Genomic DNA, 22,921 nt, shown 5'->3' with positions numbered 1-22,921 from the left:
TATAAATTCCTTTTCTTCTATTTTTCTTCATTTTGTTTTGGTATTCATCTTTCCCATTGGACGACAGAGGATGAGATGGCTGGATGGCATCACTGACTCGATGGACATGAGTCTGAGTGAACTCCGGGAGTTGGTGATGGACAGGGAGGCCTGGCGTGCTGCGATTCATGGGGTCGCTAACAGTCGGACATGACTGAGCAACTGAACTGAACTGAAGAGTGCCTCAAATATCAGTTGATCCTCAGTTAACCTCTTCATATTTAAAAGTGAAATGCTAGAAAACTGTTTGGAAGTCTGTGGGGCACGGGCAGGACTTGCTGACTGGTGAAGAGTCAAGGTGGCAGTCAATACCTGGCTGCCCAAACTCTAGAACCTGAGACGGGAGGAGGCTGGAGGCTTACTGCCTAATGTGCGCACTTGCACGCGATCCCTATGTTTTCAGTCCAGCTCCTTGCCCCAATCTCAGCTACACTCTGAGTTTATGATCCTCTAGCTTTTTTGGTTTTAACTTTTCCAGGAATAAACCCCCGATTCTTGTGATGATGAGGGAGCAGTTCCCTGCCTGGGTGGGACAGAGCACAGCAGAAGCATTCAGCTAGCTCTGCAGCTTTCAGCCCCAAGTCTCATTTTGCTTTCTGAAATACCAGGTCTCGCAAATTTTTAAGGCTTTACAGTATTCTGCTGGCTGGATCAGCTTGTTTCTCGTCAGTATTCCCTTCTGTGGGCATTTAGGTTTCCTTCTGCTAAGCCAGTTTCCACTTCTCCATCTACTGTTTGTCTCCATCTATTATAATTTGGATTAGCAAGGTCCTGATCCAGGCTGCGGGGCCTAGCTGCTCAGGGAAATTAATTGTACATTTCAATAGGAAGCAAAGGTGATATAAGACTGCTGCCTCAGTTAACATTAAAGAAGAGAGAGAGAAGAAATTTATCGTAGATGAGCTCTGGTAGCCAGCAAAAATCAAAACAAGATCAAAAAACCTGTTATAATATATAACATAATACTGAGATAAATTAAACAGAATAATGAATTCATAAGTGCCAAGGGTAACATATTCCTGTGCACTGCTGTTTGCTTTCCTACGAATCTGGTATGTAAAATACACCTAGTATTTAACGAGCTCTTTCACTGAGTTATGATGTATCGGCGGCAGCATTAACGTAAGATCTTTTCCAGTCTCACTTTTCAATTTCTAAACACCTCTAATGAAGAAAAATTCGCAGGTAAGAGAAAACATTTCTTATAATTCCAATAATAATCTGGTAATTTTTGAGGCTGAAAATGAGCCATTCTTTATGTAAGCTGTAAAGGGACTGTGACATGAAGCCTTTCAAGTTCAAGGGACCATGTGAAGTAGGCCAAGAGTTAGGCATCTGGGAAGAGAGGAGACTGGGGCACCATGTCAGATACACGTGCAGTCATGCTCCATTCCAGGGTGTGGCCAGCTCGGAAGACGGGCCCAGAAGCACCAAATCTTCCAACTTTTCAAAAGAAGCCAGAAATTTCAATTCTTAAAATGTGACACATTACAGTGTTTAAATATTGACAGTAAAAGAAGTTATAATACCATCTGGTAGAAATAAGATCCTTGGGCAAGTTATATTCAACCCACAGACTTGTCAATTTGTGACTGCTGATATAGGCCATCAAATTCTCCCTTATACACAGGGGCTTTTTTTTTTTTTTCTCTGCCCAAGAGGACATATCACAACAGGTCCTAGATGTGAACAGGCACCACTGAATCAGAGCACTCAGGATACTATTTTTATTTCCATCAAAGGAACATTAGACAGTCACTGACATAGTCTTGTGTTCTTACCCTGCCTTCTCAAATTACACCCTGGAATCCTGCTTCTCACTATGCCAGGTGGTCATAACATGCTTAATAGGCAGTTGTATAAATAATAAAATAAAATAAAAATGAATAACTCAAAGGACTCAGAGAACATCTTTCTCCCTAAGTTGCAATGGTACTCCATGGGTATCCTGTTCGTGCATGCTCAGTCGCTCAGTCATGCCCAACTCTTTGTGACCCATGGACTGTAGCCTGCCAGGCTCCTCTGGCCTTGGGATTCTCCAGGCAAGAATACCAGAGTGGGTTGCCATGCCCTCCTCCCGGGGATCTTCTCGACCCAGGGATTGAACCCACGTCTCTTATTAAGCCTCCTGCTTTGGCAGGCATGTTCTTTACTGCCAGCGCCACCTAGGAAGCACACGTGTATCATACCTCTATGCAGAACAGTAATCGGAAAATCATCTTGTCTTTCACGAATGAAGTTGACTTAAGGTGACTTATAGGTGGCCCAAAAATCAAAATGTCCATTTATTTCATTTTTAATTGCCTGATTAAAGAATAACTGTGTAAGAATGCCCCCTACTAACAGCAAGGGGATGTATGCCTTATGTTTAAGAATGAACTCTGGTTCTTACACAAAGTAAACAGCAAATATCTACTGTTCCTGCTATGATGTGTTATGTTCCTCTCCTGCACTGTTAAGATTCTATGAAAGAGGCTCCCAACAGGCATCCAGTGTGTGCTGACTGGCTGAACACATCTGCCCAAAACTGACTGTGTGTTTCTTGGTTTCCCTAACTATGCGATGAATAGGTGAATGAAAACAAGAGAGGTGGACATCTAGCATCAGATTCTCTTTTACAAGCCAATTTTTACATAGAATTCTAAGATTTCCACAGGTAAAAAGGGAAGTACTCTGGATGAAGGTGGCTGGCAGGAGTTCAACAACAAGCTCTGGCCCCTACCCCTCCCTCCTCTCTGCTACCCACCCCACTCCTGCCCACCTCGCAAGACCTTTGGCCATTGCCAGGGAGATTTCTCTGCTTAGCATCTCAAACTACTTGATTGGGAGATCTTTACCTTCTCCTTTTTATCAATAACTTGATTGCTCCTTGACTCTTTTCTAGGCAATAACATGAGAGAACCACTGTATCTAAACTGACTACCTTGATGACTCTTCTATTTTCATTTTCTTTCATCTTATGCAGCACTCAGAAGCTCACCGTTTGACTGGTTTTAAACTCTATAATTTACCTTAAAAGATCACATTAAGTATACCCTTTGCTCAGTAAACTTTGCAACGCTCTTTGATCAATAAAAAAATTATTATTGCCAAGTAATATGATGGATGTATACAGGGACAGGAGATAACCAGTACAAGTCGGGATAAATTTTTCTTTATAAGAAGAGAATTTAAAAAGCTGAACTATTTAAATGTCATTTCTGACTTAGATGGTTAAAACCAAATCTCATTTATCACAACCAAATACCATGTGAGGCCACTTTATCTAATTCACAAAAAAACGCATTTAAAAATGGATGGGAGCTACGAAACCAGCATTAGAATGTGTCTTGTGCAACACAGGTCAAGCTTCTTATGAAACACAGGTATTATTAAGAATCCTCATTACCACACTGCATACTTAAAGGGAATGTCTCACACTGACTTACTTTTTAAAAACTACTATTCCTACAAATTATGTCTCAAATCTAAGAAAAAGAGTATCATTGTCCCCAAAAAACATTAATTAGCAATCTACCTGAAAGATCCTGAAATTCAGGCTTTTGACTGAAGATGAGGTAGTTAGTGGCGATGAAATGAAGCAGCCAGGTTGAGAGGCAATCAGAGTGGTGAAACTGCAAGAAAAATGTAAAGGGAAATAATATTGCACATAATGACCATCAACATGATGATGCGATCGAGGGAATGGTCCAGGAGAACTCACAGAGGGCCCAATTCCATGTTTAATGTGTCTGGACACGATGCAACCTTCAGCCCACTCTGACAGCAGGCAGGAAAAGGGAGCCTTTACTAACAAATCATAATAAAATCACATCAATAAAGAAACCAGATCGAATGAAGAAACAGTTATGGTGGCCACAGGAGCTTAAAGGCTTTTAAGCAGATGCATGACTACATCTGTGGGTAACAAAGTCTACTGGAGATTCTTGAGGATTTTCATTTCAGCTTTTCATCTAAGGTCATGGCCTTCACGAACTACACTTATATCTGTGTGGCAGAGAGGTGATCAGAGTTAATAAAGGTATACACTTGGCCATATCTCAACAAATTCACCTGCAGAGAAAACCAAAGAATATTCTGAGGAGGGAATGTCATCAATCTAAGGGTATTGGTTTTAACATGTAAGTATTTCTGTGAGGTTATGGATGAATGGCTGCTTATAACTGGCATGTACGTTGCACTGAGCAGGATTTCCAGCACATTTATCATCCTGAGTTCCAAAAGTTAATAACAGGGAAACTCAGAAACTTGGCCATGACATCATCACCTTGGTGCCAACCCAGTGACACCTCCAACCCATGACTAATCCATCCAACCACGCAATTCAGATTACAGTAATTTGCTGCAGGCAACTTTGGAATGCGAGGCTTTCAATGTTACTGTGGTAAAATATGCGTCACATGAAACTTACCATTTTAACCACCTTTAAGTTTGTACAATTTGTTGGCATTAAGTATATTCACATCATCGTGCAACCATCACCACTGTCCACTTTCAGAAATTTTTTATCATCCCAGACGGAAACTCTGTACTCATTAAACAATAACTCCCCCTTTGTCCTAACCCCCGTCTCTGGCAACCACTGCTCTATTTTCCCTGAGTTTGGCTATTCCAGGTAGCTCATATAGGTTATACAAAATTATGTACTGTTTGTCTTTTTTCTGACTGATTTATTCTACTTTATTCTATAAGGTCCCTGAGGTTCATCCATGTGGCAGCACGCATTAAAACTTCTTTACTTTTTAAGGAACAAAACTGGGTCATTGGCAGTGATATGGATGAATCTAGTCTGTCATACAGAGTGAAGTAAGTTAGAGAAAAAAATCAAAGATCATATATGAATGCATATATGGAATCTAGAAAAATGGTACTGGTGAAGCTATTTGCAGGGTAGGAATAAAATGTACAGAACAGATGTGGACACATGGGGGAAGAGAAGGTTGAGATGAATAGGGAGATTAGGACTGACATATACACACCACCATGTGTGAAACAGATAGCTGGTGGGAAGCTGCTATATACCACGGGAAGCTCAGCTCGGTGCTCTGTGATGACCTAGGTGCTCTGGGATGGGGTGTGGGGGATGGAGCTCAAGAGGGAAAGGGATATATATATCCATATAGCTGATTCATACTGTTGTGCAGCAGAAACTAACATGACATTGTAAAGTGACTATACTCCAGTTAAAACACACACACATGGGTTTCCCAGGAGGCACTACTGGCCTGCCAATGCAGGAGATGCAGGAGACCCAGGTTTGATCCCTGGGTTGGGAAGATCCCCTGGAGGAGGAAATGGCAACCCACTCCAGTGTTCTTGCCTGGAAAATTCCATTGACAGAGGAGCCTGGTGGGCTACAGTCCATGGGGTCGCAAAGAGTCAAACATGACTGAGCAACTGAGTGCACACACACACACACATGTCATAATATATGCAAACTTCATTCCTTTTTAAGGCTGAGTAATATCTCACTGCATGTATCGCATCTGTTTAATCCATTCATCTGTTGATAAAAATTTAGGTTGTTTCTACCTTTAGGCTAAATACATTAATAGATTTCTTAAGTGAAAGTCGCTGTCATATCCAACTCTTTGCCACCCTATGGACTGTAATCCATTGAATTCTCCAGGCCAGAATACTGGAGTGGGTAGCCATTCCCTTCTCCAGGGGACGGTCTCAATCCAGGGGATGGTCTCAACCCAGGGATCAAACCCGGGTTTCCCACACTGCAGGCAGATTCTTTACCAGGGAAGCCCAAGAATACTGGAATGGGTAGCCTATCCCTTCTCCAGTGGATCTTCCCCACCCAGGAATCAAACTGGGGTATCCTGCATTGCAGGTGGATTCTTTACCAACTGAGCTATCAGGGAAGCCCTAGCTCTCTTTGAGATAAGAGAATGACTACCCACTCCTGTATTCTTGTTATACTCAAAAATAGTATATAAGCAAGAATACCGGAGTGGGTAGCCATTCTCTTCTCTAGGAGATCTTCCCAACCCAGGGATCAAACTTGGGTCTCCTGAATTGCAGGCAGACTCTTTACCATCTGAGCTGTCAGGAAAGCGCATGTAAGCAGTAACTAATACTACATTGAAAACAGATTTGTAATCTCAAATCTTGAAGAAACTCAAGTACCACTCTTTTTAAGTTATAATGTGGGTATATTTTAACATGTAAATTCAAATGTCCCTCTGATTTTAATTATGTTGGCGTTGTTCATTTGCTAAGTTGAGTCCAACTCTTTGAGACCCCATGGACTATATCCTGCTAGGCTCCTCTACCTATGGGATTTTCCAGGCAAGAATACCAGAATGGATTGCCATTTTCTCCTCTAGGAGATCTTCCTGACCCAGAGATTGAATCCATGTCTCCTGCATTGACAGGTGGAATCTTTACCTCGGAGACACCAGGGAAGCCCTGATTTTAATTATACAAAATCGGAATTTTTGAATTATAAGAGATTTTATAGTTCATTTAATACTATATCACATTTTAACAATCTTTTTTCACTTTATGTTTTCACTGATTAGAACACTGCCTACAGGCTGTGACTTCAAGAGAGAGGGAGATCACAGAAATGAATAGCTGGCTATTAAAAGCATGGTTCAAGGGCAGAATTTTATTTTTGAACAAGATTTAAGATTTTATAATTATGGGCTCTTGGCAAGAAATGAAATGCATCCCACTGGAAAAACTACATTTTGGGAAGAATATACACTGACTCGAGAGGACAGTTCAAACTGAAATAAATAATGGAATTTGTAAAGACATTTAAAAAAATACCATAAAGCAAATGCTACAACATTTAACAGCCCTGTGAAGAATAGTAATGATGGAGAAAGTACCCCTCACCCCCAGCAAACTCACAAGGAAACTGTCAAAAACAAAAATGGTGGCTTGAAGAAACCAAATATCAATGCACAGATTACAAGAAGTTGAACGTAACACTTTAATATGAGAGTAAATAGGACTTCATAGGAGTCACCAAAGTCTGCCAAGATAAGGTTTAAAGGAGAGGAGGAATAGGGCATCTCTACCTCGATCCAAAGGAACTGATCTGATTAAGGGCCGGGGAGGGGAGCCTTTGTTGCACGTTAAGATTCCAACCTGACGGAAATATATGAATCTGAAGGTACAATCATGGTAAAGAACTGAGACAGGTTAGAGGAAAGTTCCAGCAGAAGTGAGACAGAGAATACCAAATCTTCTTATCTGTACCAAAACTGCGGATGACGTGGGACTTCCCTGGTGGTCCAGTGGCTAAGACTCCACGTTCCCAATACCTGGGGCCCGGATTCAATCCCTGGTCAGAGAACGAGACCCGACAAGCTGCAACTAAGACCCGACACAGCCAGAATAAAGAAATATGTTTTAAAAAATAAGTAATCATCTCCTGCCTAAAACTCTTTGTGACCCCTTTCTCTATTAAAATTTTTTTAAAAGTATGAATGATGTTTTCCTGATATACAATACAAAACCAGCAGAGATGATAGAGGGATTGCAAATTTCAATTATTCAGAGAGCCACTAGAAGGCTAATTGTGCCAAAAGACAGAAGTCAGAGACGCAACGAGGGAAAGGTCAACCAAAGTCTGACCAACAGATGAACTGGCTGGCAAAGCTCAACCTCAACCTAGGAACTTCAAAGAGAACTGGGAAGAAAACTGATCCTTTTTCTGATTCATGTTGGCAAATTAGGGACTGCCAGGAACAGACTAAAGGAAAACGAGCGAAAGCAGGCTTAATGCTAGCAAACAGAAAAGTCTTCAGAAACAGTAAAATTCAAGCAGAGTTGGTGTCTTAGACTTTAAAAATTCAAGGGGAAAAATAAGGATACTACTCACACAGTCAGAAACTGCACATTCAGGGAAAATAGGTCAGGAAGAATTTCTGACAATACAATCATAATTCTCACGAGGAACCGTGTGGTGTGTGTGTGTGTGTGTGTGTGTGTGTGTGTGTGTGTGTGTGTGTGTGTTGGGGAGGGGCACTTAAAGAAATCAATGCAACCAAGCAGAGAGTTCTCTTATGCGTGAACTATATAAAAGGTACTACAAGATAAGGAAAACAAAGCTTGTGCACATTTTTTTTTAAAGTATGAAAGACTTGTTAGAATGTATGAAAATGATACATCAAAAATGAATGTGAAAATGCTAGAAAGGATAAAAAAGAAATTTTAACCTAAATCTAGAGAATAGCTATCAATCCCAAGCTCAATGTAATTATATTTCAAAGACAGATAAAGGTTAATCTCTTCTTTAAAATTTGTTTTTCCTGTAATATTAAATACATCTGATCTGAGGACTTGATTATGAGAGAAATGAAAAATAGCTATGGAGATAATAAGAGAAGACCTAGATGCTTTAAATGAATTCCCTTCCATTCCCAGAAATGGACACAGGGATTAATGAATTCATCTCAGCACGGAGGCTGGAGAAGGAATGGCAACCCACTCCAGTGTCCTTGCCTGGAGACATCCAGGGACAGAGGAGCCTGGCAGGCTGTGGTCCATGGAGTCGCAGAGTCACTCACGACCGAGTGAGTGACACCCAGAGCACAGAGGTAAGCTTTTAGTTGTCAGAGAGTCAGTCCTTTGCCCCCTTATGTGGCTCTGTCTTAGTAACTTGGATGAAGACAAACTTGTCATATTTTCCTAATTCTGGATGTCAAAGTTGATAGGGACAACCAATATGTTGTATGCCAGATAACATTTCACAAAGTCCTGATCATCTGTTATGATGGACCAAATACATTCTTGTGAAAAACAGAAGGTTCAGCTTAATGTAAGTCCAGAGTCGATCACTGTGCCCTGACGGCTGTCTCAGGGCAGGCCATGGAATACTAGAGTAACTCCTCATACATTGAGACACTTCAGTGAAAGATGCTTGAAGGAACTGACAAGTCCGTCAACACCTCCAGCAAACAAGCAGAACTGTAAAACATGCTCATGAAGTGAACAGGCATACGGAAGAATGAAGGAATGAACAAATAAACGAGTTCAGACTAACCATCTCTTATCAGTATGTATGAATCATCCAGTGTCGAAGAGAACGCCAGAAAAAAGCCCTGAAGGAGTGAGTCAGCAATCTAAACGATGACTCCATTTTTCTCTCAGGAATCCTATGATGGGATCATTTGAGGGAAATTCAAGGGAAGTTCTATTTTCTCTACTGCCTGTACAGAGCTATACAGCATCACACACGACTGACGCGAACAAGGACCACCATTCAGTTGGGAAAATTCCATATTGGCAACTATCTCCTTCGAAAAGCATTGCTCAAAAACACTATGCTCCGAATTATCTGCAGATGTGTTGTCAGGGCACATTTACTCATGTAGCCAAATTTCCAAACTAATTTTCATCAGTGAAAAAGTGAAACTGAAGTCACTCAGTCGTGTCCAACTCTTTGCGACCCCATGGACTGTAGCCTACCAGGTGCCTCTGTCCATGGGATTTTCCAGGCAAGGGTACTGGAGTGGATTGCCATTTCCTTCTTCAATTTTTTTTTTCCATTAATTTTCATTAGTTCGTAAGGGTAATGGAACTCTTGAGAAACAAACAAAAAAATGTTTGAAGTAATATAATTTTTTTTTTTTTTTTTTGAAAAATCAACCAACCAGAAACGTAGGGGCCAATTACCTTGGCTTTTTTGAGCAGGTCGACTATGTCGAGGTTCATGGACGCCAGCTCCCGGCTTGGCATGCTCTGCAGCTGGGTGATGATGAAGAGCTCACAGATGTGCTGCAGTCTGGACACCTGGTACATCTCCGCACAGATCAGGAGGCACATGGCCTGGAAAATGCCGGCTGACGCAAGGAAGGCAAAGAAGAGAGAATGGGCAATAATAACACAGTCTCCTTTCTGACCTAGCCACAGAACAACAGCAAAAACGAAGAAGTGCTGACTGTACCAAGCAGTGTCAAAGAGAATGCCTAGAAAAGGCCTTGAAGGAGTTGAGTCTGCAGTCTAAACGATGACTCCATTTTAAGTGGAATTCATTCACGCTTTTGGACTCAGAAGTGAACCTGTTGTTGTTGTTTTTAATTCTCCAGAGAAAGAGATTCTACCGTTGCCCTTAATAACCAACTCCAGGGCTAATGGGCAATTCTGTCTGTTAGCTACACTAAATCCTTGTGATTTTTTATTCTGGCTTGGGTTTGTTTGGCTTTTATTGTGGTAAAATAAACGTAACACAAAGTTTTAAGTTAAACAGAACATTACATTTTAAGTGCTTAGTTTAGTGGCATGAAGTATATTCACATTGGTGAGTAATCACCGCCACTCCCTTCTCCAAAACTTTCTTCTTCCTCAACTGACACTCTGTACCCATTAAGCACTAAAATATCCCCCTTCCTTAAACCCCTGCAGTCACCCAGGGTTTTTTTGTTAGTTTTTTTTTTTTTAAAACACTTCTCTGTATGTCGAATGATTTTTTTTCATGTAATTCTTTCTTGTCCCTCTTTAAATGTAGCAAGGAACCAAGAATAGTGTATATAATAAATATTTATCAAAATGAACAGATTATTTTCCTTTCTGCAATCTCCCAGTGCAAATATTCCAGTATGCAGGTTAACTTTCTGTTTATTCATTTTGACTCATTTCCCCCTCACACTTCACCTTTTACCATTTTTAAAGTATTTTGTCTTACAGTTTTGCTGCTTTTATGAGCATTTTTTTCTAATTAGTAAGATAAAACTTAAAATCCAAAGCTTCGATTACTCTAGTGAGAGGGCGACTGAGAAAACAAATTTCCTTATTATTCCAAATCCACTCAAATATTTTAATATACAAATTTTTCCAATACCAAAATAATAAAATACCCAGTAACAGACATTCTGATGAGAATCAACGCTTTCATTTTTACTAAACAGCAATGATAAGCCAGTCTCTAACACTAACGACTGTAACTGACTCCAGAACACTCTATAGATGGCTGCAAGACCAGAACTGATTCAATTAAAAGAGTTTTCTGTCCTGGAATTTCTAAAACTTTTCACTAGAGGGCTCATGACTTATTTAAAACTCAGGAGATTTCAATAACAAACATTTCTGAATGTAAAACTAAAGCAGTCAGCCTGAAGACAGGTATGGTCTGAAAGGTGTATTTCCTTTTTATATTGGCAGGGTGCCTGGCCTGGTCCTGGTAACCAAGGCCTCAGGCTCCTGGACTCCACCACTGGGGCTTATTCTGGTTGTATCTGCAGCGGGAGCCATCTGGTGGTCAAAGGATAAAAAAAAACTAGTTAAAAGGGGCTTCCATGCCTGCATCCCAAGGCTCCGGGTCTGTGGCAAGGATTCTGCAGTTTATCTAAAGTGCCTCCAGGTCCAGGGAACCTGCAAAACCTGGTCCACTCTGCAGCTGCCACAGACAGTTCCCAGTCAACAGTCGGTGAACAGGGAAATAAATCCTACAGTCCACTGGGCATTCTAAACCACTGAAGAAAAGTTTTTGGATAAGTCTGCTTTAGGAGAGTATGATGTTACTCTTCCATACTGCAATAGATCTTGCCTACTGGACTTTTCTAATTAAACTGATATTTTGGCTTCCCTTGTGGCTCAGCTGGTAAAAAAAAAAGGCAGCATTTTTAGTATTAAAAGTTGGAAAAAGGCCATCCTCTGGGCTAGAGTGACAACCACAGGAATCTCAGAATATTGAAATTTCTTGAAAGTGCCTCAGTCAGAAGTCAGAGCCATAAAAGTGGCTGCCCAACCCTATTCTCCTCATGAAAGCACAGTGTTCTGGGGAGCTCTCCGCCCTAATCTGCGGCAGTGGAGTAGCCGCTGAGTACCATGAGACCCCTCCACCTCAGAGGGCCTGCCATGATCAGCGTGCTGTCGGCGCTGCAGAGACACGTGAACTTATCCCAGGGTCTGAGAGCCCACAAGAGGCACCCAATCACCACTCCTGCACTTGAACTGACTATGAAAATTCTCTGTTGTCCCAACATCACCTCCACCTGCTTGGCACATTCCATGATGTCAGCTCCCACAAACCTTAAATGAAAAGAGGTTTCATAGAAAGCAATGTCTCAAAATGGATTATCAGGAAAGAAAGAATTATGAGATTCTATTTAACATGTGCTTGTTGCTTAGGTCTTGTGTCCAACTCTTTTGCGACCCCATGGAGTGTAGCCCCCGCCTCTGGCTCCGTTGTCCATGGGATTCTCCAGGCAAGAATACTGGAGTGGGTTGCCAATTTCCTTCTCCAGGGGATCTTCCCGACCCAGGGATTGAACCCATGTCTCCTGCATTGTCAGGCAGATTCCTCACCACTGAGCCACGAGGCAAGCCCGACAAAGGAGAAAAGGGCAGTAGAGGATAAGATGGTTAGGTAGTATCACGTCCACTCAATGGACATGAATCTGAGCAAAGAGAAGGCTGGGAGACAGTGGAGGACAGAGGAGCCTGGCGTGCTACAGTCCATGAAGTCTCAAAGAGTTGGACATGACTTAGAGACTGAACATCATCATCATCTAACGTGTATAATGGCTCACCTGGGCAACAGGAGTCTGTATATAGATATTCCAAGAATGACAAGAAAGTCTCTTTGGAAACACCATAAACTGGAATCAGAACACTCTTTGCTTCCATGTAATTCCCGTTAAACATGGCTGCCATCACTTCACACCGGGCCACCAGGATGGCCCTGTGGGCCGGCACCGTCGTACCTGTAAGGTTCAACAGGGAAACAAAGCTAAGGGCCATAAGCTTGCTGAGTTCCTGTTCTAGCAATTTTCCTTCTAATCAGAATGGTACTGCATTAGGCACAGCTAAGCTGATATTCAGAAACCAGATGTGAGGGTGATTAAAAGTCAGAGACTTTTTAGTTTTTTAAATAAATTGAAAAATTAAGAGAGTTCAAAAGTTGGCTTTGAAAGGAACAATTTGCAAGTCAGGCAATTATTTGTTACTTAGTTTTTATTTCCTGAAGCTAGAAACACTGAAATGAAGTATTTTGCTACATGTTTTTATAACAAAACATCTATTCCTCTACAATTGGCTTGAAATACCACTACCCACCCCTGCCCAAGTGCCCTCCCAAGGAAACACAGCCATTACTCACAGTACAGTCTTGGCTGGGCTTCCATGTATCAGAAACAGGAAAATAAATCATGCTTAGCCTAAGCAGTTCATAGATCACAGCAAGAATGGCAAGGGAAACTCTTGTGGGGCCAAAGGCAACATTTCAGACTTCATGGAAAATTCAGAAGAGGATGGATGATCTAGTCCCCCGCTTCCTCCCTGTCACAGTACCTCCACAGGGAACCTCCCCTTCCTAGATGAATAAGGCCTGCTTGTGGGAGGGCCAGGGCTGCTTTAAAGTTTAAAGGCCCCTCAGCATATATCTTCCCTGGTGGCTCAGAGGGTAAAGCATCTGCCTGCAAGGCGGGAGACCTGGGTTTGATCCCTGGATCGGGAAGATCCCCTGGAGAAGGAAATGGCAACCCACTCCAGTACTCTTGCCTGGAGAATCCCATGGATGGAGAAGCCTGGTGCAGGCTACAGTCCATGGGGTCGCAAAGAGCTGGACACAACTGAGTGACTTCACTTTACACTTTTCAGCCTATATGCCTCACTGAAGCACATGAAACTGAACTGACTCTCCAGAGAAACTTGCTAAGCCCTCCAACTACCATGCCAAGGGACCACGGCTGTTGCAGACGGGACTCAGCTAGCCTGGGGCTCACCATTCCCACCTCCTGAGGAAACCACGAACCTACAGCCAGCCTTCAGCTCAGTCTAGATCAGATCAACAGATCGCCATCAAGCATCTGCCACGTGACAACCACCACGTTTGGAATGAATGTACAAAGGTGAGAAATATGGAGCTACCTCGCTTTGGAGGCGCCAAACTTTTATTACCTTTCTGTTGTTTGTTTAAATTAATTTATTTTAATTGGAGGCTAATGACTTTACAATATTGTGGTGGCTCTGCCATACAGTGACATGAATCAGCCACGGGTGTACATGTGTCCGCCATCCTGAACCCCCTCCCGATCCATCCCCAGCCCATCCCTCTGGGCTGTCCCAGTGCTGAGTGCCCGTTTCATGCATCGAACTTGGACTGGTGATCTGATTCACAAATGGTAATACACACATTTCAGTGCTATTCTCCCAAATCATGCCCACCCTCGCCTTCTCCCATAGAGTACAGAAGTCTGTTCTTTATATCTGTGTGGAGACGCCAAACTTTTAGTTTGGTGGAAGACGCCACAGCCAGTGTGAGTGACAAAACTCTCCCCCTCCAGAAAGTAGCTCTATGAGCCAGACTACTCTGCCCTGCCCACAAGTCTGCATCCGGCAGCCCCCAAATCTCATACTTCTCAGGGGCATATATTCTTCTCCAAAATATTTAGTTACGGGGTTCTTCATGCTCTTTAATATCCAAGCACAACATCTTCTGGCTCAGAAAAAAAGAGGAAAAAAGTTCCACGTAAGCCTAGTGCTTTCTCCAAAGTCAATAGCCCCTCAGGATCCACATGCAATGCACGACAGCGCCAGTTCTGTGCTCACTGCCCGGCACCCGCGCAGACCCATCTCCGGTGCATGCAGGGAGAAGTCTTAAAAGTTCTCCTGCCAGGTCCCCACACCTACCAGCAGGCAGCCTCCCTTCCTGACCCCCTCTCTGACTTTCAGTCACCCGCCCTCAGTGTTACAGTGTCCATCGGTCGGGGGGTGACCAGTTTCCACAATGAAAGTGTGCTGGATGTATGTGTACACAGCAATTAACAAAGAATTCAAATGGGCAATGCAATTTGACTTCCAACTTGAAGATTCTAAAATCTTAAATAAGGAGCCATGAAAAAAGAAAAAAAAATAGGAGTATGGCTTAAATAAACAATTTGGGGTAAGCAGAGGAATTTAAGATTGGCAAAAAAAAAAAAAAAAAAAACACCTAGTAGATAGAAGTAGATGGGAAAGAAACTTGGGTAACCTTGAAACTTGAACAGAAACTTCCTGTTGATAACTGTGGTTACAATGGAGTTACAAAACCAAGAACAGAACACGCAGGGCCTTCAGGCATTTTCAAGGCCCACTTCAAGCTTGGAATTGAGTTTGAAAAATCACTACACCTCCAATCAAGAAAATATCCATTTCTGTTTCTCACTCTTTCAAACTACTGTTTTGGTGTTATAAATTGTTCTACTGTGAGACTGTAATACAATACCTCAGTACAGCCACATTTTTAAACACTGTGTGTGTGTATATATATATATATATAAAAGCAAAGTATAAAACATGCTAAATGAAAATAATGTAGTGATTATTTACACAACAGCAATAGGCTAGAGCTGAAGAATTACAGGGGGAAAAAGACATTAGTTTTCTAGTTAACAGATAAATATGTCCTTTGAAAACATCAAGACCTAAAGTAACTTTCCTTTGTAGTATTAAATTGTTACTTTTTTTTTTTTTTCAGAAAAGTTTTAAGAGTGAAACAACAGTTAAAGCCCGGTTTCCAGTAACTTTGCACAGATTATCAAGGATCCTTATTTTTATTACATACTAAAATACTACATTTTTCATACCTTCTTCACACTACTTGCCAAGTTTCAAAAATGAAATTTTTAGAATCATTCTTTTGTTTTATCCTGAAAACAGGAAACTTGTCTAGCTCAAGAGAGGTTCAGAATATGTACTAAGTAAACAAGACAAAATGTAGCTCTGTAATAGTATTTTTCATAAGGCACAGATTCAAATGTCAAAAGGAAACATATCTTTCTACATCATATCCAAAAGTTTACTGTGACTAGTTTTATTTAATGGAAAAAGACACAAACTTACATACACACTGTATACATTTATATATTTGTATATGTATACATTTGATGACTATTTCAGTCATAGTTTTATATCTCATGTCAACTCCAGTCAGTTGTCAGTGATGTCTGAACAGTTTTTAAAAAGGATTTGCTGCAGCCCTGGATTCAGCACAGAAAACCACAGTGTGGTCTGCCTATGAGGCCTCTAAATGTGCCTTTCCACGCACCATCACCTCCATCCTCACGACCAGTCACCCTCTCCCAGGTAGAAACTAGCATCCCCGTTTCACAAGTGAGGAAACAGAGGATCCGAAAAGCAAAGTAACACAGCCAAACCTATTAAATAGTAAAAATGCTTCCAAGCAAAACCCTGACCTGCTCTGTCACTACCGTCTCATCAAGCTTAACACTAGAAAGGACCTTTTAGAATCAACATGATTGACGGTCTTCACTTTGCAAATGAAAAGACTCCAGGAGGACATACGGAGGACCGGCCCAAGGATACATACACACTGTCTGGAAAGCAAAGCCAAGGCTGGAGCTAGGGCTGCAGACCCTCCCCAGGGCAGTGACCACAGCTCTGGGAGCTGCCCTCCCCACACGCCTCAGAGCTAGGCGGCCTCTCCGCCAGTGGATGGCAGAGGTCCCGCTGGCCCCTGCTTTCACCCATTCCTGCTCCTGTCCACTCCTGGCTCCCTTGGGGGCCTCAGGTGTTGAGCTGAGGAGGCTACAAAGGGCATTAGAGCAGCTGCCACGTGGTATCCGAAGGCATTACGGGGGCTCTTCAGGTCCGGCTGCTCCCACGGTGGGGTACAAGCAGGTGCCTGCGAAGGGTCGGTGGGTGGGATCACCGAAGAAAAGCAGGCTATGAGAGTGTTCTCTGTATCACTGCCCTCTCTCCTCTCAGTGTAACATATATTTTCATGCATTGCACACTCCCCATGAAACTCTTTTCAACAGGTTACACTAAAATAATAGTGTAAAATATTAAAATAATATTTTACTATATTATTGTAAAATAATATCTTACACTATTATTTAATAATATTTAAAAATATTATTTTAAAATAACATTGCAAAATAACATACAATATTATTAAAATAATACTGCAAAATAATAGTGTACAATAATTGGTGTCAGTGCCTCCTATGCAAATTATAAGGAAATTTGGTCAACTGTGAGCCTACTTTTCTCCGAATCCCTTTTTACATAATTTCAAGGTCACTGACTGTCCCATTCTCAGTAGCCCACACTCACACTGCAGCTACTAGCAGCCGCTTACCCAAAGGCACCTTGGAAAGTTTCCAATTCAGTTTGTCTTGGCAAGTGACCAGAGTTAAAAGCAAAACAAATCCTTCTGGTGAACATTTTTTAAAAGTAAGGTACTATTAGCTGCCGTACATTTCTACCATAAAATTAAATTAAATCTTACTTTTAGTAACAGCCCACCTGAAAGTGTACTTAATTCATTGGAAACAACTTTCCTAATTAAAGGTATTTCACAATTCATTTTTAAGACTATGCTTTCAATCTACTAAAGTGACAAAGTATCCAAGCGAATAACAATAATGGGCATTAAAAGGGCTCATCTTTATTAAAATTAGGGAGCATTACTTTCCAACAGAGCTAAAAAGCAGCAATTGCTCTGAGTGTCATTAAGAAGTAAATGTAGTGATAACTACAGACGCCTGATGTAAGCCAGGCTTGACCCTAAGCAAGCGTAGTTCCTTTTGCTCAATTAAAAAGGAAAAGAGCTGAAAACATAAACTAGACGTAATGTTAAATGTTGAGGGGGCTAGTTTCAAATGATTTAAAAACTACGACCTTAAAAAAATACACAAACAAAATACACAAGTGGGTGATCTGTAACATCGGTCTATCCCCTGCTAGTCCCTAAAAGTTAATGAAGCACTGGGTAACAGTAACAACAAACTAAGGAAAATATAAATTCATTTTCTTATTTTAATAAAATATTTCATTTCCCTAGAAAATGAAATTTTCTAGAAACTGTAGAAATTTGTAGAAATTCAAGTACTATTAACCTACATCCTACAATAGAGAATAGTCATTCCTTCACCCAAAATACTCGAAATTGAAACAGAAAGTTAAAACAAGAAATTAAAACAAATGATGAACTTTGTAAAAACTGAACCGTACCTTGTATTTCGAAGACAACATCAGCCAGCATTGGTTTATTAAGGAAAAACTTGAGGGAAGTGTTATAAAACCACAGAGGTTTTCTGGCTTGATAGGTTTTGCAGTTCCTTAGGCAATTAAACTATAAGGAGAAATAAAAATGCGAGAGGAAATATTATACAATATGCGTTGATAATCTGCTTAGAGAACGTGGAAATCTCTGCTGTCTAAAGGAGTAATGATTACCCCCTCTATGGCATCTCTGGTCACAGCTTTCGTGGAAACCTGCCCTCGAGAACTACATCTGCTACCTGTCGAGAGCACCAGTGCACTATGCAGCACTCACAGCAGCGAAGGAGCTGGCTAAGTGAAGAGTCTGCAACTGAGACGCTGAGGGGCGCTGAAGCCCCCGGACCTTTGTCGCCTGGGAAACAGACAGCAGTAGCCCGGCCTCATATGAACGCCTAGTAAAACGTGTTCGCATAGACAACCTGCTTGTCTATTCACTAGTTACGAAAATATATACACAGAATTTAATTTGCAATTAAGAAAACACACATATTTTTCACCGATCACATCAAGTTCTACTGCTCACTAGATTCAACGTTAATACACCTGGGAGTGAGGAACTAAGGCATCTTGATCTACAACCTTATAATCCCAAATATCTCTCCTGCCCACAGTCCCGATGGCTGGAATCTATCAGAGGCTGCCTGCATCTCTCATCTGGAGCTCTAGAAACCCTGTCCCATGACCACACCGATCTGTCCTCTCCCAACTCCTAGCTGGAGCCTCCAGTTAACAGTGAAGAAGGCTGGGCATCTCCAGCCTTCCTCTGCTCCCCACTTAGGATCTGGTGCTCTGTGTACCCTTTCTGTGATCCTTCAGACAATCCCTTCTGAAGGAAAGAGCCCCAGGGAATGAGAGCCAGCCCCTCTCCCTTCCTCCATCACCCATTTCCCTGGCTGACTCTCAGAACCTCAGGCCAGGTCAGAACTTTTGACCCTCTGCTCAGCTAGACAGGAAATTCAGAAAGCTTTATCTCTAAGAAATAACCAAGTGTACATACAACATTAGCAATAAGAATAACAGGCACATACTCCCCACTCTGAGTTAATCTACTAGGGTGGGAAGTTAAAACATTTGGCGAGAAGGAAAAAAACCTTATCCTGCCTCTCAAAGAAGAACATACACTCCAGGATGATATCCATGAGCAAAACAGACAACCAAAACAGGATTATACAAACCCTGCTCCTGTAATCTAAGTTCTTATACACAGTATTCTTTAATACACACTGAAGGAACTGGGGGTGAGGACTTGGGGGACTCCTACACATAAAGCACAGGAACAGTCAAAAAGCATCATCAGAACCTGAAGGCTAGCAGGGGCTTCAGAAATCAGTCTAGAGATAAACTGTACCCCATGGATGGAGGAGCCTGGAAGGAAGGCTGCAGTCCATGGGGTCGCTGAGGGTCAGACACAACTGAGCGACTTCACTTTCACTTTTCACTTTCATGCACTGGAGAAGGAAATGGCAACCCACTCCAGTGTTCTTGCCTGGAGAATCCCAGGGACGGGGGAGCCTGGTGGGCTGCCGTCTATGGGGTCGCACAGAGTCAGACACGACTGAAGCGACTTAGCAGGCATAGATGGAAGTTCTTCGTGGTTAGGACTGGTTAGAATGGTTAGGATTCAGTAAATCCTATCAACTATGCCTAGTTTACCCCTCATTCTAGAGAAAGCCCTGAGAAGACTTACTCAAAGCCACAGGTAATTTGTGGCAGACACAATTTAAACGGAGTATTTCCTGATTCCCAATACTCAAAGAAGAGAGACCCCCGGGAAAGCACAGGAGGAAAGCACACAAGAACCCGTGTCCTCCTGTGCAAAGGAAGGATTTAATTCAGTTCCATGGACTAATACAGGCCCCAGCTTTCCCTTCCCCAAGAAGAAGTTGTTTTATTCTTGCTACTGAAAGGAATGACTGTTCAGAATCCAACCCAAGGAAAAGCTCAGGTTTAGAACAACAGGCAACACTTCTGTCCTAACCATTTAGGTAAGGTTACGAATTTGTACATCATGAATGCATGTAGATGTATTTTAGGTATCAATATATAAAGATTCTGCATCTGTATAACAGATTTCCTTGTTTCCAAGCCTTGATTTTTTTTTTTTTTTTTTTTTTTTGGGCCACACCACATGGCTTGCAGGATCTTAATTTCCTGACCAGGGACTGAACTCAGGCCACAGCAACGAAAGCCCAGAATTCTAACTATTAGGCCACCAAGAACTTCCAATTATGCCTTGAATTTGAAGAAAAAAAAAAAAAAAGCAAGGGCAGAAGTTTGGAGAGAATATATGTATTTTCACTGGTCTGTGAGCAAGTTCATGTAGAGAACTTTTGAAAAGCAGAGTGCAAGTCTATAATGCACATTTCTACAAAAGCATTATTTAGCTGAATTAGGCTATAAGAGCTACTACCCTGCCATACACCTGCACAAGTGGCCAGCTTCTGTATACCTGCTTCAATGTGCTATGAAAACAAGCAAAGAATGGTCTTATCCTTTAATTCCATATTTGGTTTAAAAAGAGATCATTTTTTTTTATTTAAAGAATAGTCAGGAATCTTTATAAAAACTTAGTGCAGTTTTGAAACATTAACTTAAAATGTTAATAAACTTAGGTTGTAGCATTGGCAGTCATCTGTATAAAAAATTAAAGAAATAATCATTTTTCTTACACTTAACATAAACCTCTATTCTGCTAAGCAGTGCACACAACTTGCCTTTTTATCCACTGTAGCCGATTTGCTTATCACAGAATCTGAAATAAGATTTTGGCTAAATTGTTTAATGTAGTCATCTTAAAAGTGAACAGATTTACTCTTAAGGCTCTTACAGACTCTGCAAAATCTGTTACTAGGGTTTTCATGGGCAGTAGTTTATGACCATATACAAAGTCTATATTTCTATAATCTTTGAACCTAACATATGATTTGAACTCTATACTGGATGAGAAACAAACCCTCAGCTGCCCACCTAGTCAAGGAAATTTCTCGGAACTCTTGAAAAAGACACACACTGAGACTGCCATGCCCCTGAAAACTGTTTGGAATGAAACTGTGAGCAGTGAGGAAGCATCGTCTCCCATAAGCCTGACTATAACTGGGCAAATCCAACAGCCTTCATTCTTAACATAGACTGCATATTCCCAGAGTCCCAGGGGAATGTCTCAGGGAACAGAATTCACAAACCAACATTTTAAAGACATGACTCATACATATTTGAATTCTAACATGAATTAAAATCAGAGATAGCAAGAAATCACGTGTTTATATTTAAAACATTTAAACAGCAAAAAATAGACTTAAGGAAAAAAATACATTATCAACTTTCCTCATGACTCCATAGTATATTCACCTTAATACCAGTTATAATTCAGAGAAAGTAACTTACAATAAACTAATTTACCTTTCCTGGTGTTTTTAAAATGCATTTAACTTTCTCAATTACATTTGAAACATCTCCAGAATCTTTCAATTTTTTCCTGATATCATCTTCTAACTCTTCCCACTGGAAGGCACCTGTAAAAAAAATCAATATATATTGAATTTTTTGTTAAAGCAGGAAGAAAGATAAATATTTTACTGAGTATCAATGTTCCTCTTTCTTTTTGTTTAGTATTTTCTTTTAATTTTTATTTACCAAACATATATTCTTACAATTACACTAAAACATTTAAACAGCTCTCACATTAAAAAAAAAAAGTTTCCCTTCACCTAAACTATTTCTCAAAAGCTGGAGTCTTCTTCCTGAACAGCTGCCACCTCTTTATAGAACAGGCGATGAGCTAATGATAACAGCAATGGCTAGAATATGAGTTCCCATCACAAGAGGGCCAACACTCAACTGATTTACTTGCTCTGAGTATGAGGCGGATTCCGTCCTTTCTAAGGCTGGATTCAGTGATACCAATCATGAAGGGCAGTGACTACAATCAGGCAAAGGAACAGAATGCATTCAGAAGGTTTCATGCACTGTCAGGGTCCGATGAGGATGTTCCATAGCCAGTTCTTACAGAACCAACCAGAAGAAGAGAGCTGGATAATTTTCTGTAGAACCACACAACTGGGACATTAAAAAAAGAAAACTCACCCCACCCGGTCGGTCCCTCTCGCCCTTTTCACACCAACCCACTTTTAAGCCGTCTCTTCTTAGGTTCACTTCACTCCTGTCAGCCCCTCTTCCTCTGTGCCTTACAGTCTCCTCGTCCAGGATCAGCAAAATGTCTCCCCTTCCCCCAAACACGTCTCTCTTTGGCCCACAGCAGTCTCCTACCTAGCCTCCCTACTCCCAATTGGCCTTTTCCACATCAAGTGAATCTTATTATCAATGCAGCTAAGTTTCCAAAAGTGCATTTCTGTAGAGATTACCCCCATCCAGCCCATCCCTTATAGACAGTCCTAAATCCTAAAAATACAACTCAAAAAGATACAGAGTGGGTGGGCACAGTTGGGAGACCCAGGTTCTAGTTCTATCTACGCAGTTAACAACTGGTATGAATTTAGCTGATTTATGTCTCTGGGTAACTTGAGATCCTTTTCTATTTGCTCTTGGTCTTTCTCTTCTGGTATTTCCCTTCAGGTATCCAGAACTTTGCCAGGTGCCTTCATGAATACTGGGGAGTGGAGAGGGCACGGAATGAACATTTACTGAACCAGTGAGATTAGGCAGTTGCCGCCAGGCTGTAGCAAGGAGATCCAAAACTAATCTTTTAGAATCAGATTGGCAGTCCAGTTGCTCTCAGGCCTCATTAGAGCTGAGCCCTGCAGCGCTTGGCATCCTTGCCTATCTTAAACTTCTCCTTACCTGTCCTTCATGACTACTACAGTGTATCCTGGGAGAGGGGTGGGGGAAGGAGAGTCCTCATTTGGGGCATTTGCTGTTCTGCGGGGTACATGCTCCCACCATGGCCAAGTTC

General features: G+C 41.5%; 1 protein-coding gene across 2 annotated transcripts in view; it reads right to left on the bottom strand.

Moving 5' to 3' along the window:
- The window catches only part of RHOBTB3 (Rho related BTB domain containing 3), an 86,599-nt gene that overhangs the window by 32,165 nt on the left and 31,513 nt on the right, over positions 1 to 22,921 (bottom strand). The window contains exons 7-11 of one of the 2 annotated variants that reach the window (XM_070794044.1): positions 21,412 to 21,524; positions 17,962 to 18,082; positions 12,534 to 12,707; positions 9,679 to 9,845; positions 3,557 to 3,653 (exon numbers count right to left, since the gene is read on the bottom strand). In XM_070794044.1, coding sequence (XP_070650145.1) covers positions 3,557 to 3,653; positions 9,679 to 9,845; positions 12,534 to 12,707; positions 17,962 to 18,082; positions 21,412 to 21,524 — 672 coding nt within the window. The remainder of the gene's footprint in view (positions 1 to 3,556; positions 3,654 to 9,678; positions 9,846 to 12,533; positions 12,708 to 17,961; positions 18,083 to 21,411; positions 21,525 to 22,921) is intronic. The other variant, XM_070794045.1, reaches the window with a different exon arrangement.

The sequence above is a fragment of the Bos indicus genome, chromosome 7, assembly GCF_029378745.1.
Source record: "Bos indicus isolate NIAB-ARS_2022 breed Sahiwal x Tharparkar chromosome 7, NIAB-ARS_B.indTharparkar_mat_pri_1.0, whole genome shotgun sequence".
Lineage (NCBI taxonomy): Eukaryota > Metazoa > Chordata > Mammalia > Artiodactyla > Bovidae > Bos > Bos indicus.
The sequence above is the reverse complement of the archived record's forward strand: the minus strand, read 5'-3'. Positions and strand labels throughout refer to the sequence as shown.